Source organism: Littorina saxatilis, linkage group LG11 (genome assembly GCF_037325665.1).
Source record: "Littorina saxatilis isolate snail1 linkage group LG11, US_GU_Lsax_2.0, whole genome shotgun sequence".
Classification (NCBI taxonomy): Eukaryota; Metazoa; Mollusca; class Gastropoda; order Littorinimorpha; family Littorinidae; genus Littorina; species Littorina saxatilis.
In genome coordinates, this window is record NC_090255.1 from 9,324,014 (window position 1) to 9,340,725 (window position 16,712).

General features: G+C 43.4%; 1 protein-coding gene across 1 annotated transcript in view; it reads right to left on the reverse strand.

Annotated features, from left to right (window-relative positions):
* The window catches only part of LOC138980657 (uncharacterized), a 64,835-nt gene that overhangs the window by 26,139 nt on the left and 21,984 nt on the right, over positions 1 to 16,712 (reverse strand). Inside the window, exon 4 of the mRNA XM_070353567.1 lies at positions 2,849 to 2,975. Coding sequence (XP_070209668.1) covers positions 2,849 to 2,975 — 127 coding nt within the window. The remainder of the gene's footprint in view (positions 1 to 2,848; positions 2,976 to 16,712) is intronic.

The window sequence follows — 16,712 nt, forward strand, 5'->3', positions numbered from 1 at the left end:
GTTTACCTATACATTTAAAACAACTCCGCCTAGGACGGTCCCAAGCCCGGCTGAAAAAGGAGGAGGGTTGGGCGTGGGGCTAGCTACCCCACCCCGTAAAAAAACCCACTAGCTACAGAAACGCCAAGAAAACAACCAACGGCGGCCTATACCCCAGACGTAGGTGAGGTGAGGTGATTGATACATTTAAAACAAATGGTTTTTTCCAATTTTTACTGACACAAACTGTACCGTATTTGACGGGACTACAAGCCGCGACTTTTAAAAAAAATCTCATTGCGGCTTATAAAAAGATGCGGCTAAAACGTTACCTAAACTTGAATAGTAATTCACCTAATGGAAGTCGCCGCGGATTTTCATTTCGCTCGATTAGCGATTACTGGTACTTTATTAGCTCTCTACTCAAGACTCGGCGCTTTTCTCTTTCTTTCGCGAATCTTGGTTTGTCAACAAGTCGTCGTGACAAGCGTACAGAGAAACACCGGATGTATCAGGATCTCGCGCGCGCGCGCGAGATTTCGTTTTTATGTGTCTCGCGATAGTTGGAGGAGCGAGAGCCGCCATGTTGTGTTTTCGTGTGCTCGAAATGTGCGCAAAAGTTGTAAATCATCCCAAAAAAGCTTTTTCCGGGCGGGACTACATGTGTGTGTTGGTTACAAATTGTGTGTCTGTGATATTTTTCTTCAAACTTTTTCACTTTTCTTCTTTGTTTCACTTGTTTATTCTCGGAGCCGATTTCGCCAAATACCGTACTTTCGTTTGCCTGGTTGTTTTGATTGATTGACACGAACCGATTATATTTTTTTTCGACGGCGGCTAATATAGCGACGTAATCATGTGCCAAAATACTGGATCGGCTTCAGGATGGGCCTGTGAAGAAAAGTAGTCTAGGAATTTTTCTCGTCGTATTTTTTTCCCACTGACCGTACTGAGCGTATTCTCGACAATCATGCGTACAAAATACGGCGAAATCGTATGGGTTCCCAGGTCTGCTGATATAAAGTGTCACCGGGTGTCGACTGATAGTAATGCTAGTAGAGCACTAACTAGTGTGATAGACTTCTGACATTAGACAATAGGTGACTTGAATACAGTAATTACAGGCAGGATCAGGGCATATCCTGTGAATGAATGTGTTCATGTTATTGATGAATTTTGCCCGACATTGCGCGAGTGTAACTTTACAACGAAGCGGTCAATTTGTTCAGTCATTTGTGTGCAGCAAATATTTGTATAGAAGTTTGTGCATGAATTTCAGTTCATCCACGACCATTCTACAAAGTTTTCGAGTCTGTAGGTAAAATGATCCGACATTTACCTTTTCTCCAAAATGTGTTCAAAATTACACCTTCGAAACTGTCAATGGCACGAAAGCTTTCCTGTTTAGAGATCGCCCTGAACCTAGCATTAACTGCTTTTTTCAAGTAACTGATGATCTAGTGTGTGAACGGGGTGTTTGTGTATCCTCAGACATTCAGATAATCCAAAGGGTAAAAGTCTGGATGGTTTAAATCAAGTTTTGCGACCGCTCAATGTCAAACCTCGTTCTGTTGAGTCGATAGCCGAATTTAGAAACATGTTTTGAAATTGCACACAAGTCAGACCATTCAATCTACAAAATACTTTGTGGAAGGGTCATGCATAGGCTGAAGTGTATGTCCTTCAAATAAAAAGTGATTCGGTCAACAGATGTAGAAGTTATAAACCTTTTGAGGGTTGCATATTTTTGTGGGTCACCCTGTAATACGACTCACCTTTTGTCATATATGTATTACATATTTGCCTTTCCAGCTTCATAAAATAATGTTCAAGAGAATGTTGATTTACGTATTCACTCAAACTTGATCTTCAAGCGACATGTACCATTTAGTTGTCCAATCAAAAGAACATCCCTCATACAGTCTGTCAAACGTCCAAGGTAAATTTAAACCTATCTGGAACGACGTAACAAACTTTTGGAATGTGACGGCATGGAACGCTGTTGCATGATGCGGTTAAAACAATCTTTATTTAATCGTTCACAGTCACTCAGTGATAATCACCTGGATGCGAGAGGTTAACCTGGTACTTCTCTGTTTGCAACAAAGTTGTTTGTCTGCAGCATACTTTTCACAAAAGTTAATACTTTTTCTGTAACACTGACGTTGCTAATGCTCAGTTCCAGCACATGGCGATTTAAGAATATATATGTGTTTGTATTTCACATTTTCGGGATAGTACGAACTGCCTTTTATTCAGATGACAGCTCCTCAACAATTCACAGTATTCATGAACCATACAATACTGCGCCTAGTTCATCGCAGCCTGTGTGCAAGCTGAACCCATATTTTAGTGAATGAAGCATGTTTTTTGGTCAACTCTAAAGGCACAGTTTTTCCCATAAAACATTTCGCCTCACCATCTCAGATCTGGTCAGACTCTTACATGATATACGCCCATCTCTCCACTTGGACACATACCAAAAACCAACAGTCTGGATGCTTTCTGTGCACAGTGGGAATTCATTATAAATTAATCATTTTTGTGTCAATCTGCGAAATTAATTCATACAAAAACTTGAACTCAATCTGCACAGGAAGCAGTCAGGATATCGTTTATTTCAGTAAGCGCCAAAATGGAGGGATGGTAAAAGCCTTGGTAAATCAGATTGTTTGCAGAAGTCTTTTCATGAGTAGGACTTTTTTTTTTTTTTTTTTTTATAAAAGGAGATCTTGTCGACAATAACTGTAACACTGACCAATACTGACCATCTGGTAGTAAGAAATACTGATAATCAACTAGCAATGCCATCCTTGGAATTTACCATTACGTCAACTGACCGCTTCCAATTCAGATCACATGACCTTACCTAATAATCGTTAGCGGCAAGCAGAGTACGATAACGATAACGATAACGATGAGTGCAATCACAAGCAGGCTGCACACGACGAACAGGGTGATTTCAAGAGTTGAGAAAGACTTTGTATCCTCTGGCTCTGCAAAACAAAACAAGTCGCATGAAGCAATATTAAAACATTTAATCAGTCTGTCGGCCTGAAACTAAAGCAAGTTGCGTAAAGCAAAATTACTACACTAAGTAAAGCTGTCGACTACGAAACTGAACGCATTGCACGCGGCTTTTCACCAGTCGATTTACCAATTCCCGTCCACAGAGAATGCGCTGACACATTGTATGAAGATACAACGAGCAGCCAGCTGTTGATCGCTCAAATGACAGTAGGAAAAGCGCAGTCGAGCTTTTGCTGTACAGGAAAGCGCGATTTTCTTCTCTTTTTACATTTAGTCAAGGTTTGATTAAATGTTTTAACATAGACGGGGAATCAAGACGAGGGTGGTGGTGTATGAGAAAAATACTGAACCGATTTTCATGAAACTTTCCATGAGAGTTCCTGGGTATGATATCCCCAGATTTGTCCTTTTTTCGATTAATGTCTTTGACAGGCGGCACTGTCACTGTCACGTTTCATGGTCAAATGAATGACTATGAACGGTCAATTACTACTAAATGACTAACCACACCACGATCCACTCTCGCAGTCATACAAAACACAGTTCAATCCAACAAATGTAAACGGTTTCAAGTGCCTGTTTATATGCAAACTCGCCACCTACCTTCTCACAACTGGAATCAAATAATAACGACAGGTGGGAGGGTGTTTCACATGGATGCACTTAACTCTGGCTAGTGTCTTTCACGGAGCATGGGCCTGTGGTGTAGCCGCTCCTCTTTTAGCCTGCAGTGTGAAACCCAGCGCCTCCGTACGTACGACAGCAGTAGTGACAGCACCCCCAACGCCGAAACCGACGTCAACGTCAACAGCAACAGCAACGTCGACAGCAACGTCGACAGGAACGGTAATACAACGCCACGGCAAGCTCAAAACCTCATGTGTGTCTGCTCTCATTCAAGCGTCCTTGCTTGAGATATCCAGCTTTTTCTGCCCGTCGACAGTCCAGCCATTTCTTCGAACGACGGCCCCCTTTGGACGCAGCAAAGCCACGCCGTAGACGGTGGCTGCATTAGGAAAAGCCTACGCACTAACTTTCACCGATGAAGAGCAACACGCCGGGTGAGTTTCTGCACAAAATCGTCTCTGTTTTCTCCAAAATGACATATCATCACAATACTGGCGTTTGTACTTCGACCTAAGGTGTTATAGCATCCCATCATCGATTTTATTCTTTTCTTCGATGCATTTGTTAACGTTGAGCTTCGATTATTTATGCTTTTCTTGCAAAGTTTGCGTAAATTCTGACTTCCCACAGTTATTACGGAAAATCAAGGTTATCAATCAAACTGCAGTCTATTGGAATATCATTATTGTTTATTAGTTGACATGTGGTCCAAGTTGTGTCATCCTAAGTCACGCGGTTGGAGCGTAATTCTTGAATCTGTACCACGACTGATCGATTTTGCGGCTGCCCACCTACGCAAAGGGTGGCTGCATACCAATGCACTATTTGCGCAAATGATACTGTGAACAGCGCATCCAGTAATAACTAATATAATAATATAATAGTTAATATTATGCTTGTATTTGTATGTTTTGGGAATTGGGAGACGAATATTTTTTGCTTCTTATGATTATAGAATTAGTTTTACAGTGCGGGAAATATATGGCAATTTATGCCTGTTCCACATGACCTCAGGGGCGTAGCAGAACTGTCAAAGAAGGTTCGCCGGAAAACAAATAAAAGCCACAAATTCGTTGCACACCTGTCAAAAGTGGTCCGGTAGAAAAATATCACAGGCACTACACTGCTGAGGCTTATTCGTCTCGTGTGTGATACAGGACAAGCTGACAGACAGACAGACCAACGAACAGAATGAGCTATAGACAAGTGACTAAAGTCAGCTGGAAAAACTAATCCATAATACCCACCTTTCCCAAAAAATTTCCGAAGATGAGAATATGGACGGATTTCCGCGGATTTTTTTATTTATGTATTACTTGGGATAAAAAAAAAATAGGTTACAGTCATAAACGCTGTCTTGTCTTATGTTTACACAGGGAGGCAACATTCACGAACAGAGCCCTAACTATTCACATTTTTCCGCAACCCACTGTGCCATCGCGGTTTCAAGGGCAAGATAGAGTTATTCCGCCTTCCACAGGAAGATAACTTCCGGTTACAAGCCATTTCTCTCAAATTACAGTATCATCCATCCTCTTTTAGACTGGCGTTTAGATCAATTACAACTACTATGGACCCTGTATCAAGGAAGCGTTGGTGGGAACACAAAGGGAAGGTGTTAGTGAGAATGCCTGATCACTTTGAGGTCGCTTCTCCATCAAATGGAAGTTTAAAATGGGAAGACAACATGCGGAACTGGCCGCCGGTGACCTATGTCAAAATCGTCAATTATTTCATGTTTTCTGAGGGCTGCGAGGGCTCTATCTCTCTCTCTCCGTCCCTCCCTCTCTCTCTTTCTCCGTCCCTTCTTCTCTCTCTCTCTCTCTCTCTCTCTCTCTCTCTCTCTCTCTCTCTCTCTCTCTCTCTCTCTCTCTTATGTGAAACTTGGTTATCAGCTATTAATGAGTCCGAAGTAACAGGAGCGTTATTCCTGGACTTTAAAAAAGCCTTTGACCTTGTAGACCACTCCTTATTATTAAAGAAATTACAATGCTACTTAAAAGATGACTCTGCTTGTGCCTTCTTCGAATCATATCTTTCAAAACGGAAACAATATGTATTCATCAACTGTAAAACTTCGTCGAATGATTTTGTCAAAAGTGGTGTGCCTCAAGGGTCTGTATTAGGACCTATATTGTTCTGTATTTATATAAATGATTTACCTCTACATGTGTCAGATGAGAAAGTAAGATGTGAGTTCTTTGCGGATGATTCATCAATCCACACCAGTCAGAAGTCTTTGGTAGCCGTCAACCAATCTCTTCAAAAAAGTATAGATGAGATGACAGAATGGTGCACCACTAATGCAATGGTTATTCACCCTGTTAAGACGAAAAGTATGGTGATTACAACTAGACAAAAACACCAATTAAAACCCTTACAACTTCAACTGTCAATTGATTCAACTCAAGTGCAACAAGTTAAAGAGCATAAATTATTAGGGGTTACCGTTGATCAAGAATTGAAATGGCAAACTCACTTGAGTAAAATTTGCAAATTAGTATCTAAAAATGTGTACTTATTGTCTAAATTAAGACATTATGCCGATGTGGAAGCACTCAAGTTGTTTTATTACGCTCACATAATGCCCCATATCAACTTTGCTTCAACACTTTGGGATAACTGCAGTGATGTTCATCTCAAACGACTCAATTCTCTTCATCGCCGTGCTTCAAAACTAATTCTGCATGAGTCAAATAAGCCAACAGATGATAAATTAAAGCTCCTTAATTTCCTTCCCTTGAAAGATCAGTTGACGCTAAACAAGGCTGTCTTTATGTACAAAGTAATTAACAATAATGTTCCTGGATATTTAAAATTACATTTCAGACATGCCACAAAAAGATATGGGTCCCAGAACCTGATTCCCCCCATCCCTCGTCTAGACTTGTATAAGTCAAGTTTAGCCTTCTCAGGAGCGTCTCTATGGAATTCCATACCCCTACCCCTCCGAAATGCCTCTTCTGTGAAAACGTTTAGGCGCCAGTTTCATTCCCGCTTAATGGGTAAATAGAACACTTTTCATGTCTGATATTTTAGTGCTTTTTACATTTAGTCAAGTTATGTTTGTATTTTGATTTGTTCTTTATGTGTATGTATTGATAATGATATACATGCGAATGATTGGGACAATTCCTCCCCACATTTGTTTTCTCCCTTTTGTTATTAGTTGTTTTGGATGTTTATATGCAATGCATTATTGCAACTATGCTGCAATTTCCACCCTATATTGTTTTTCCCATTTTTGAATGTGTATACAAAACCATAACCCCTTTCTTATTACTATTTACATTATGTACGTCTGTAAGTAACAATAACCTTGTCAATTTTACTATCTATATTATGTGCGTCTGTATTAAGTGTTTGTATAAGGGACAGGTTGTAAGATTAGGCTTTGCCTAAAACCTCTATCCTTTGGTAATAAAGTTCAGTTTCAGTTTCTCTCTCTCTCTCTCTTTCTCCGTCCCTCCTTCTCTCTCTCTATCTCTCACTCTTTCTCACTCTTTCTCTCTCTCTCTCTCTTTCTCTCTCTATCTCTCTCTCTCCGTCCCTCCCTCTCTCTCTTTCTCCGTCCCTCCTTCTCTCTCTCTCTCCGTCCCTCCCTCTCTCTCTCTCTTTCTCCGTCCCTCCTTCTCTCTCTCTCTCTCTCCCTCTCTCTCTCTCTCTCTCCCTCCCTCTCTCTCTCCCTCTCTCTCTCTCTCTCTCTCCCTCTCTCTCTCTCTCTCTCTCTCCCTCTCTCTCTCTCTCTCTCTCTCCCTCCCTCTCTCTCTCTCTCTCTCTCTCTCTCTCTCTCTCTCTCTCTCTCTCTCTCTATATATATATATGTGCACATCCTAGATACTGGGTCACAACTATGGGACATGGACACCAGGAAAAAAAGTAGGACTGAATTGAGTAAAATACTCTTTTTTAAGTGCAAAAGACATGCCTGTATCTTTTTCTGTCAAAGAGAGGACCTTTCATATCGGGGTTTCTTTAGAAATGACAATTAGACACATGCAGTACGCTCTATGTCGTGGGTTACATGGTTTCCACTTTAGGCTTCAATATCCCACAGGAAAGAACTTTAGCTCAGTTATTGCATGTGGCATGTGGACAACATTGATAAATAAATATGCAAACATGAAAGTTTGAAATTACAAGTTTCCATAAGTTAACTAGATCGAAGTAGAAAGTGGAAACCGTAACCCACGCAATTTCCAGGTGCAAAAGTTTTTCTTGTAGGTCAAATGTAGCAACTAGCCTTTTGGGCACCCTTTTGGGTTTTAATACATGATAGAAAGATTTAAGTGAGCAAAAAGTTTTCGATCTGTGCTCACTGGGTTTATGTGTATAGAGATAATACTGTCGTGAGTTACATGGAAACCATAGTTTGTAATGTCTTTTATTTCCAAAGAAAAGAACTAAAACTTGATTATTGCAATTTGCATGTGGACAACATTGATAAATAAATATGCAAACATGAAAGTTTGAAATTACAAGTTTCCATAAGTTAACTAGATCGAAGTAGAAAGTGGAAACCGTAACCCACGCAATGTCCAGGCGCAAAAGGTTTTTTTGTAGGTCAAATGTAGCAACTAGCGTTTTGGGCACCCTTTTGGGTTTTAATACATGATAGAAAGATTTAAGTGAGCAAAAAGTTTTCGATCTGTGCTCACTGGGTTTATGTGTATAGAGATAATACTGTCGTGAGTTTCATGGAAACCATAGTTCGTAATGTCTTTTATTTCCAAAGAAAAGAACTAAAACTTGATTATTGCATGTGGACTACATAGATAAATAACTATGCATACATGAAAGTTTGAAATTTTCAAGTTTCCATAAGCGACAATCCTAAATGAGAGAATTAATCGATTGTCGATCGTGCGTTGCAGAAGAATCGAAAATTTCATAATGGCGCCGATCATGAGAACACATGTGCTGCTCAAACTTTGCACCAGATCAAGCTTTAATCAGCAAAATATCGCAAAATTCGTCGATGAATATATGCTACAATTGTCAAAAAAGATTTTACAGGTCTCAAACAGTAAAGATACAGCGTGGTCTGTCGTGAGTTACGTCTCAAAAACCGGAAACGAATACGATTGGGTGGATAAATTCTCATTGTCTATTCACATGACCGGGTCAAACGTGATGAATGGAACTTTCGACGGTGTTCCCGCGATCTCACAACGCGTGTGTGATAGGCAATGCGGGATTTGTCGTCTGCTGTGGCCATGCTTTCGTGGGTTACAGATGGAAACGAAACAAGGGTGGGGTACATTCAAGCGCGATTATAAGCTGAAATAAATTTGTTTCCTACCGTAGTGCTGTGTTTTGAAAACCTAAATGTTGTTGAAATAAATAAATAATGACTTTGAATAACTTTGAGGTTTCTTTTGTTCAGCAGATCGCATTTTTTGATGAAATTGAAACCGGAAACGACGGTAACCCACGATTACGTGTTTTCTTTGCCGATCAAACTCCCAGAAGAAGAAAAATAGATGTAATTCTTGAGTGTGTATGTCGAGAATAATCCTTCAGCTGACCCATAAACATCACAATAAAATTCACAGAGCTTTATTCTCCATTATGTACAGCTGCAACACAGACTGGTGTATTTTTGTCCCAGTTTTAGGTGCTGTTTTGGGGGCATTTTGGCTAAAAATTAAATCGTTTAAAACCCACAGCAATGTTTGGAAACCCAAACTTGGTTGTTACAGTAAGTCAAATCCATCCCCTTTGACATCAAAGCATCCCCTTTGTCATCCATTGCTCAGAGATATTGTGACAGTCATTCAAAGTTGACAACCCATAGTATTTCCCAGTATCTAGGACGTGCACATATATATATGTACTAGAGGAATACCCGGCTTCGCCGGGGTGAATCGCGAGACAGAGACAGACAGCGTGGCGGTTCACCACAATCACCTTTGAAGGCGAAGTCCTGTCAAACGGGATTGAGAATTTTAGAGCTTATTTCTTAGCCCTATATTATCTGTTGTGGCTTCTCAAATGCCAGAACATACAGACAGACAAAAACCGCTAGACCCCATCACAAACAGAACTCTACAATCCACAGGTTTTTGCCCACACACACACACAAACACACACACACACAGAGAAGCCGTATATATATATATGTATATATCTACAGTATATCTATAAATATATAGAGATAGGTGACAGTGTATTTTTCGCGTGGCTATAAATTGATTCGACCTTTTCACTTTGACAGTAAGAACAACTTACGGGTGCAAGGGAAGCGTTCTGGACAGCGCAGTGACATTCTAAAAATAGTAACTTAGAAACGGGAATATGGATTGAAGCCACACGAAGGCGCAAAACACTGGAGAAGATAAGGAAGAGTTACTGGGAATGGTGAATTCGCCGGGGTGAATCGCGAGACAGAGACAGACAGCGTGGCGGTTCATCACAATCACCTTTGAAGGCGAAGTCCTGTCAAACGGGATTGAGAATTTTAGAGCTTATTTCTTAGCCCTATATTATCTGCTGTGGCTTCTCAAATGCCAGAACATACAGACAGACAAAAGCCGCTAGACCACATCACAAACAGAACTCTACAATACACAGGTTTTTGCCCACACACACACACAAACACACACACACACACACACACACACACACACACACACACACACACACACACACAGAGAAGCCGTATATATACTGTTCAAAAAAAGAAACGCATAGCTTGTAATATTTGGTTGATTTAGTTATATGGATACAAGGATATCCACCAAACTGCAGAAAATGTTTATCTGGTCGTCGACTTTTCGTCCATTGCCACAAGTGAGCTCTGCACGTGACGCGTGCGTTATCAGTGGCTACAATGTCAAAATTGCTCATTTGGCATGACCACTCGTCATGCTTCAGTGTAATCTCGTGAAACTCGGGGAATATTGAGCTCTCACCATGTCTTCCAAAACCCATAAAAGCGGATTGTTCGCCACAAAGGAATCAGACGACAATTCAGCGACGAAAGATGACCCGATTGAGCAGAGAAGACCGCCAAATTGCATTGGGTCGTTTACAAGCAGGCCAAAGTCAAAGTGCAATCGCCAGGCACTTCCACGTGTCCCAGAGCACCATCAGTAGACTGTGGGTCAGGTTTCAAGCCACTGGCTCCGTTGCTGACTTGCCACGAGCGGGAAGACCAAGGGCGACAACTGCTGCTCACGACCGCTTCATACGGCTCCGCCACCTCCGGAATCGTTTCCTGTCGGCCTCATCTTCTGTCCAGGCTCTCCCCGGGCCACACCGATTATCGGACCAGACCGTGCGGAACCGCCTGCATGAAGCTGGTTTGAGAGCTCGCAGACCTCACAGAGGAGCTGTCCTCACCCGCCTCCATCGCCAGAACCGAGTGCAGTGGGGCAACCAGCACCTTCGCTGGACCGTCCGGAATCACTGGAGACACGTGTGGTTCAGCGACGAGTCCTACTTCCTGCTCCAGCGACATGATGGTCGGAGGAGGGTCTACCGGAGAGTAAACGAACGTTACGCGCCCAACTGTTTGGATGAGGCACTCGTTCATGGTGGTGGAGGCGTCATGGTGTGGGGGGCGATCAATACCGCTGGAAGGAGCACCCTGGTGCACGTCCAAGGGCGCATAACTGCCCAGCGATACGTGGAGGAAATTCTGCGCCCACACGCCCTTCCTCTTCTGGCTGACCAGGATGCCATATTCCAGCAGGACAACGCTCGCCCGCACACAGCACGACTCACCACCCAGTTCCTCACCGACCACCATGTCCAGGTGCTTCCCTGGCCATCCATGTCGCCAGACATGAACCCGATAGAACACCTCTGGGATGAATTGGACAGACGTGTGCGCAGGCGAGAAGAAGCGCCGGCAAATCACCGCGATCTATTGCAGGCACTTCAGGAGGAGTGGGACACCATCCCACAGCAAGATATCCGGCATCTGATCCAGTCCATGCCCAGAAGGTGCCGGGCAGTTGTTGCTGCTCAAGGCAGTCACACCCCCTACTGACTTGACAGCCTCGGCACCCAATCGTATTGATTGACTGATTGATTTGAAGATGCAAATGAACTGTGTGTGCATTCAACTGTGTCCATACCAAATTTCAAACAAATAATCTAAATATTGGATTTTCTGTTAATTTTTTCGAAAAATAAAACAAATTTGGCAAGTAGCAACTATGCGTTTCTTTTTTTGAACAGTATATATATGTATATCCATATCTATAAATATATAGAGATAGGTGAGAGTGTATTTTTCGCGTGGCTATAAATTGATTCGACCTTTTCACTTTGACAGTAAGAACAACTTACGGGTGCAAGGGAAGCGTTCTGGACAGCGCAGTGACATTCTAAAAATAGTAACTTACAAACGGGAATATGGATTGAAGCCACACGAAGGAAGGGAGATAAACGCAAAACACTGGAGAAGATAAGGAAGAGTTACTTATAATGGTGAAACTGATGAACACAAAAACCAAAATCGGTTCAGCGCTGCGCGCTGAGAACACGTGTTGAAATATCTATATCGATGATATTGTGTCCGGGGTGTAGCTGAATACGGTGTCCAAATTTGAAAAAGATCCACTGAGAACTTTAGCTTTGGTGTGTCGGTATGGGGGCACGGGTAGCTGAGGTGGAACACAGCCAAGGGGTTTTCTATGGCTCAAAACACACATTAACCACTTTAATTCCAGTTGCCTGAGCACCAACAGCTTGGTGGTGTTAACCAGTTTAATTCCAGTTGCCTGAGCACCAACAGCCTCATTGTTTTAACCCCTTAATTCCAGTTGCCTGGGCACCAGCAGCCACAGCTCCAATCGTGTTAATTTTGTGTGCGCTTGAAACACAGCCACAATTTTTATGTGCTTTAAACACAGCCATTTTGCGTGCGCTAGAGACACAGCTACAACTTTTCTGCGCTTGAAACACAGCCAGTTTATGTGCGCTTGAAACACAGCAACAATTTTTAGGTGCTTGAAACACAGCCATTTTGAGTGCGCTTGAAACACAGCCACACGTTTTGCTGCATGAAACTCAGTTTAACCACTTTGATTTCAGTTGCCTGAGCACCAACTGCCTGGTTGTGTTAACCACTTTAATTCCAGTTGCCAGAGCACCGACAGCTTGGTTGTGTTAACCAGTTTAATTCCAGTTTCCTGAGCACCAACAGCCCATTGTCTTAACCACTTAATTCCAGTTGCCTGGGCACCAGCAGCCACAGCTCCAATCGTGTTTTGTGTGCGCTTGAAACACAGCCACAATTTGTATGTGCTTCAAACACAGCCATTTTGCGTGCGCTTGAGACACAGCCACAACTTTTCTGCGCTTGAAACACAGCCAGTTTATGTGCGTTTGAAACACAGCCATAATTTGCTTGAAACACAGCCATTTTGAGTGCGCTTGAAACACAGCCACACATTTTTCTGCATGAAACTCAGTTTAACCACTTTTATTTCAGTTGCCTGAGCACCAACAGCCTGGTTGTGTTAACCACTTTAATTCCAGTTGCCTGAGCACCAACAGCTTGGTTGTGTTAACCAGTTTAGTTCCAGTTGCCTGAGCACCAACAGCCTCATTGTTTTAACCACTTAATTCCAGTTGCCGGGGCACCAGCAGCCACGGCTCCAATCGTGTTTTGTGTGCGCTTGAAACACAGCCACAATTTGTATGTGCTCGGAACACAGCTATTTTGCGTGCGCTTGCGACACAGCCACAACTTCTCTGCGCTTGAAACACAGCCAGTTTATGTGCGCTTGAAACACAGCCACAATTTGTAGGTGCTTGAAACACAGCCATTTTGAGTGCGCTTGAAACACAGCCACACATGTTTCTGCATGAAACTCAGTTTAACCACTTTTATTTCAGTTGCCTGAGCACCAACAGCTTGGTTGTGTTAACCTCGTTAATTCCAGTTGCCTTAGCACCAACAGCTTGGGTGTTAACCAGTTTAATTCCAGTTGCCTGAGCACCAACAGCCTCATTGTTTTAACCACTTAATTCCAGTTGCCTGGGCACCAACAGCCACAGCTCCAATCGTGTTTTGGTGCGCTTGAAACACAGCCACCAGTTTGCTGCGCTTGAAACACAGCCAGTGTATGTGCGCTTGAAACACAGCCACAATTTTCATGTGCTTGAAACACTGCCACAAGTTTGATGTGCTTGAAACACAGCCTTTTTGCGTGCGCTTGAGACACAGCCACAACGTTTCTGCGCTTGAAACACAGCCAGTTTATGTGCGCTTGAAACACAGCCACAATTTTGATGTGCTTGAAACAGTCATTTTGCGTGCGCTTGAGACACAGCCACAACTTTTCGGCGCTTGAAACACAGCCAGTTTATGTGCGCTTGAAACACAGCCACAGTTTTTAGGTGCTTGAAACACAGCCGTTTTGAGTGCGCTTGAAACACAGCCACACGTTTTTCGCATGAAACTCAGTTTAACCACTTTTATTTCAGTTGCCTGAGCACCAACAGCCTCGTGGTGTTAACCACTTTTATTCCAGTTGCCTGAGCACCAACAGCCTGGTTGTGTTAACCACTTTAATTCCAGTTGCCTGAGCACCAACAGCCTGGTTGTGTTAACCACTTTAATTCCAGTTGCCTGAGCACCAACAGCCTGGTTGTGTTAACCACTTTAATTCCAGTTGCCTGAGCACCAACAGCTTGGTTGTTTTAACCACGTTAATTCCAGTTGCCTGAGCGCCAACAACCTGGTTGTTTTAACCATTTTTATTCCAGTTGCCTGGGCACCAGCAGCCTGTAGTAAGCTCGGTTATGGACAGTTTAAGCCAGTACTTACGATCAAAGATGCTCTCTCCTCAGTCGGTTTGATGCCAAAACACAAGCCTACCCGCCCTGGACCTGCAGCCCAGAATAGGCAGACACGGCCGGCAAATAAGAGGGCCACAAAGACGACGACAGGGGATCCTCCAGCCCAACCTCAGCACAGACAGTGGCTACAGAGGCACAAGGGACACCACCTCCTGGGATGGCCCAGCTCCTCCAGGCGTTGGAGGGAAAAATTGAAGCAGCGGGCAGGCGGCAGTTGCGGCTCAGGTCAGGGACACCTGCCAGACGCCCCAGCCCAATCAAATGGCAGGACCGGCCAACACTGACGCCCCAACAACAAGCCAGACACCCCAACAGTCGGCGGACCTGGCGAGGACCTGGCCACCCAAGCCTGCACTGCAGCCACGTTTGCAGTCACCGAACGCATAGCAGGTACGTCTGGAGGGTTTACATCAGCCGCGCTGGGCCTACCATCACTGGTACCATTAAGAATCAAACAGAAGTTGGGGCGGGCCCAAAACCGGTTCAAAGTGAGCCATTGCAAAAGTGGCTCGAAGGCTACAGGCCGGATCTCGCCAACAGATTAGTTTCAGGTTTTTAGGGATGGTTTCGACATTGGCTACAAGGGTTCTTTAGCCTAGGTCAAACCCAAAAAATTTGAAGTCAGCTTTAGACGATCCCACAGTGGTGGACGAATGGGGATCAGACTCCCGCTAGACAAGTTAGCCAAATGTCCAACTGCTATTCAGGCTTGCCTGCGAAAACAAAAAAGTACAGTTAAGAGATCTGCAGTCCATCATTGGTACACTGAACTTTACGTTACTGGATATGCAATACACAAGCTTTTCTCTGCCGCGGTGTTGTTTTCTTATGTTGCAGGTCTCGAGGGTTCTCAGGCCTGGTACTTCACGGACACAAAAGATCGCCCCGAGACACGGGAGATAACGAAAGTCCAGAACTGTGTATTTTTGCATTGTGTACAGTTAAAAGCAAGCTCAGGTATTTTGCAGTTCAGTCCATCTCATTCCCTACCTTCTTTGGGGTCAACACTTCTTTTTTAAGGCAAAAGGGAAGTGTTTATGGCCCCTTTGTTGACCCAACAGAAGGGCAGGGGAGACAATCGGCCAGCAGTGCCCTGCTGTGCTATAATTTGATGCTAAACTTTTTCATGTTTTTTGTAAATATGTTTTGGAAAATTGATTTTGAAATTGCTATGATTTTTCACAAAAGTTAAAATCATAAAAAGCTTTAATTTAATTCAATAACATTTCACTTTACGTGGACTTAACTGCAAACAGCTGGTGTGGACATTTAATTTGTTTGAGTGACTGATAAGAATGGAACGAGCGGATGAGTGCGCGTTCAGTACAGCTCTGATGGACAGTAACCAGCTGTAATTCAGTTTGTTAGCACATGCACTTACACAAAAGAGCTTCTCGCCACGCGAGCGTGGCGATGGGCAGTTTGTGTGATTGCATGCGCCTTTCTTTGATTGGCTCGTAGCGGACCGTTGGAACTGACCGATGCGGCGGACAGTGCCCCGCGCACAGCTTAGCTTAGCGTCACTACGCAAGTCCAGCAAGCTGAAAGGTCAAGTTTTTGTATTTGGTGAAAATTTTTCCACCACCCACCCCTCCTCCATTTTATCAATCATGGAGGCATGCATTTTGTAACTTTGTGGAGCTGGAGCTTTGTTTCATGTCGCTGGTTGATGTCCATTGTAATAGTCAAGAGAGATAATCTGTATGTTCGGATCAGGCGCTGGAGCTTTGTTTCATGTCGCTGGTTGACGTCCATTGTAATAGTCAAGAGAGATAATTCGTATGTTCCGATCAGTTTCCTGCTGTACATTTCGCTGTTGTTGTTTTTCTTGCATGCCATGCCAGGGTGAGCTGACACCACCGTTTGAGCTTCGGTGCAGTACCGTCATTGACAGGTCCGGAACCGAAGCTTAAGCTTTAGTTCACAGATCGCATCGGTCCACAGCCTACTTCCCTTCGCCCTGAGTGGTTTGGGTTGAGTAGCCCGCGACTGTGGCAGCTGGCATTCTTTTTATATTTAGTCAAGTTTTGACTAAATATTTTAACATCGAGGGGGAATCGAAACGAGGGTCGTGGTGTATGTGCGTGCGTGCGTGTGTGTGTGTGTGTGTGTGACGGTGTGTGTGTGTGTGTGTGTGTGTAGAGCGATTCAGACTAAACTACAGGACCGATCTTTATGAAATTTGACATGAGAGTTTCCTGGGTATGAAATCCCCATACGTTTTTTTCATTTTTTTGATAAATGTCTTTGATGACGTC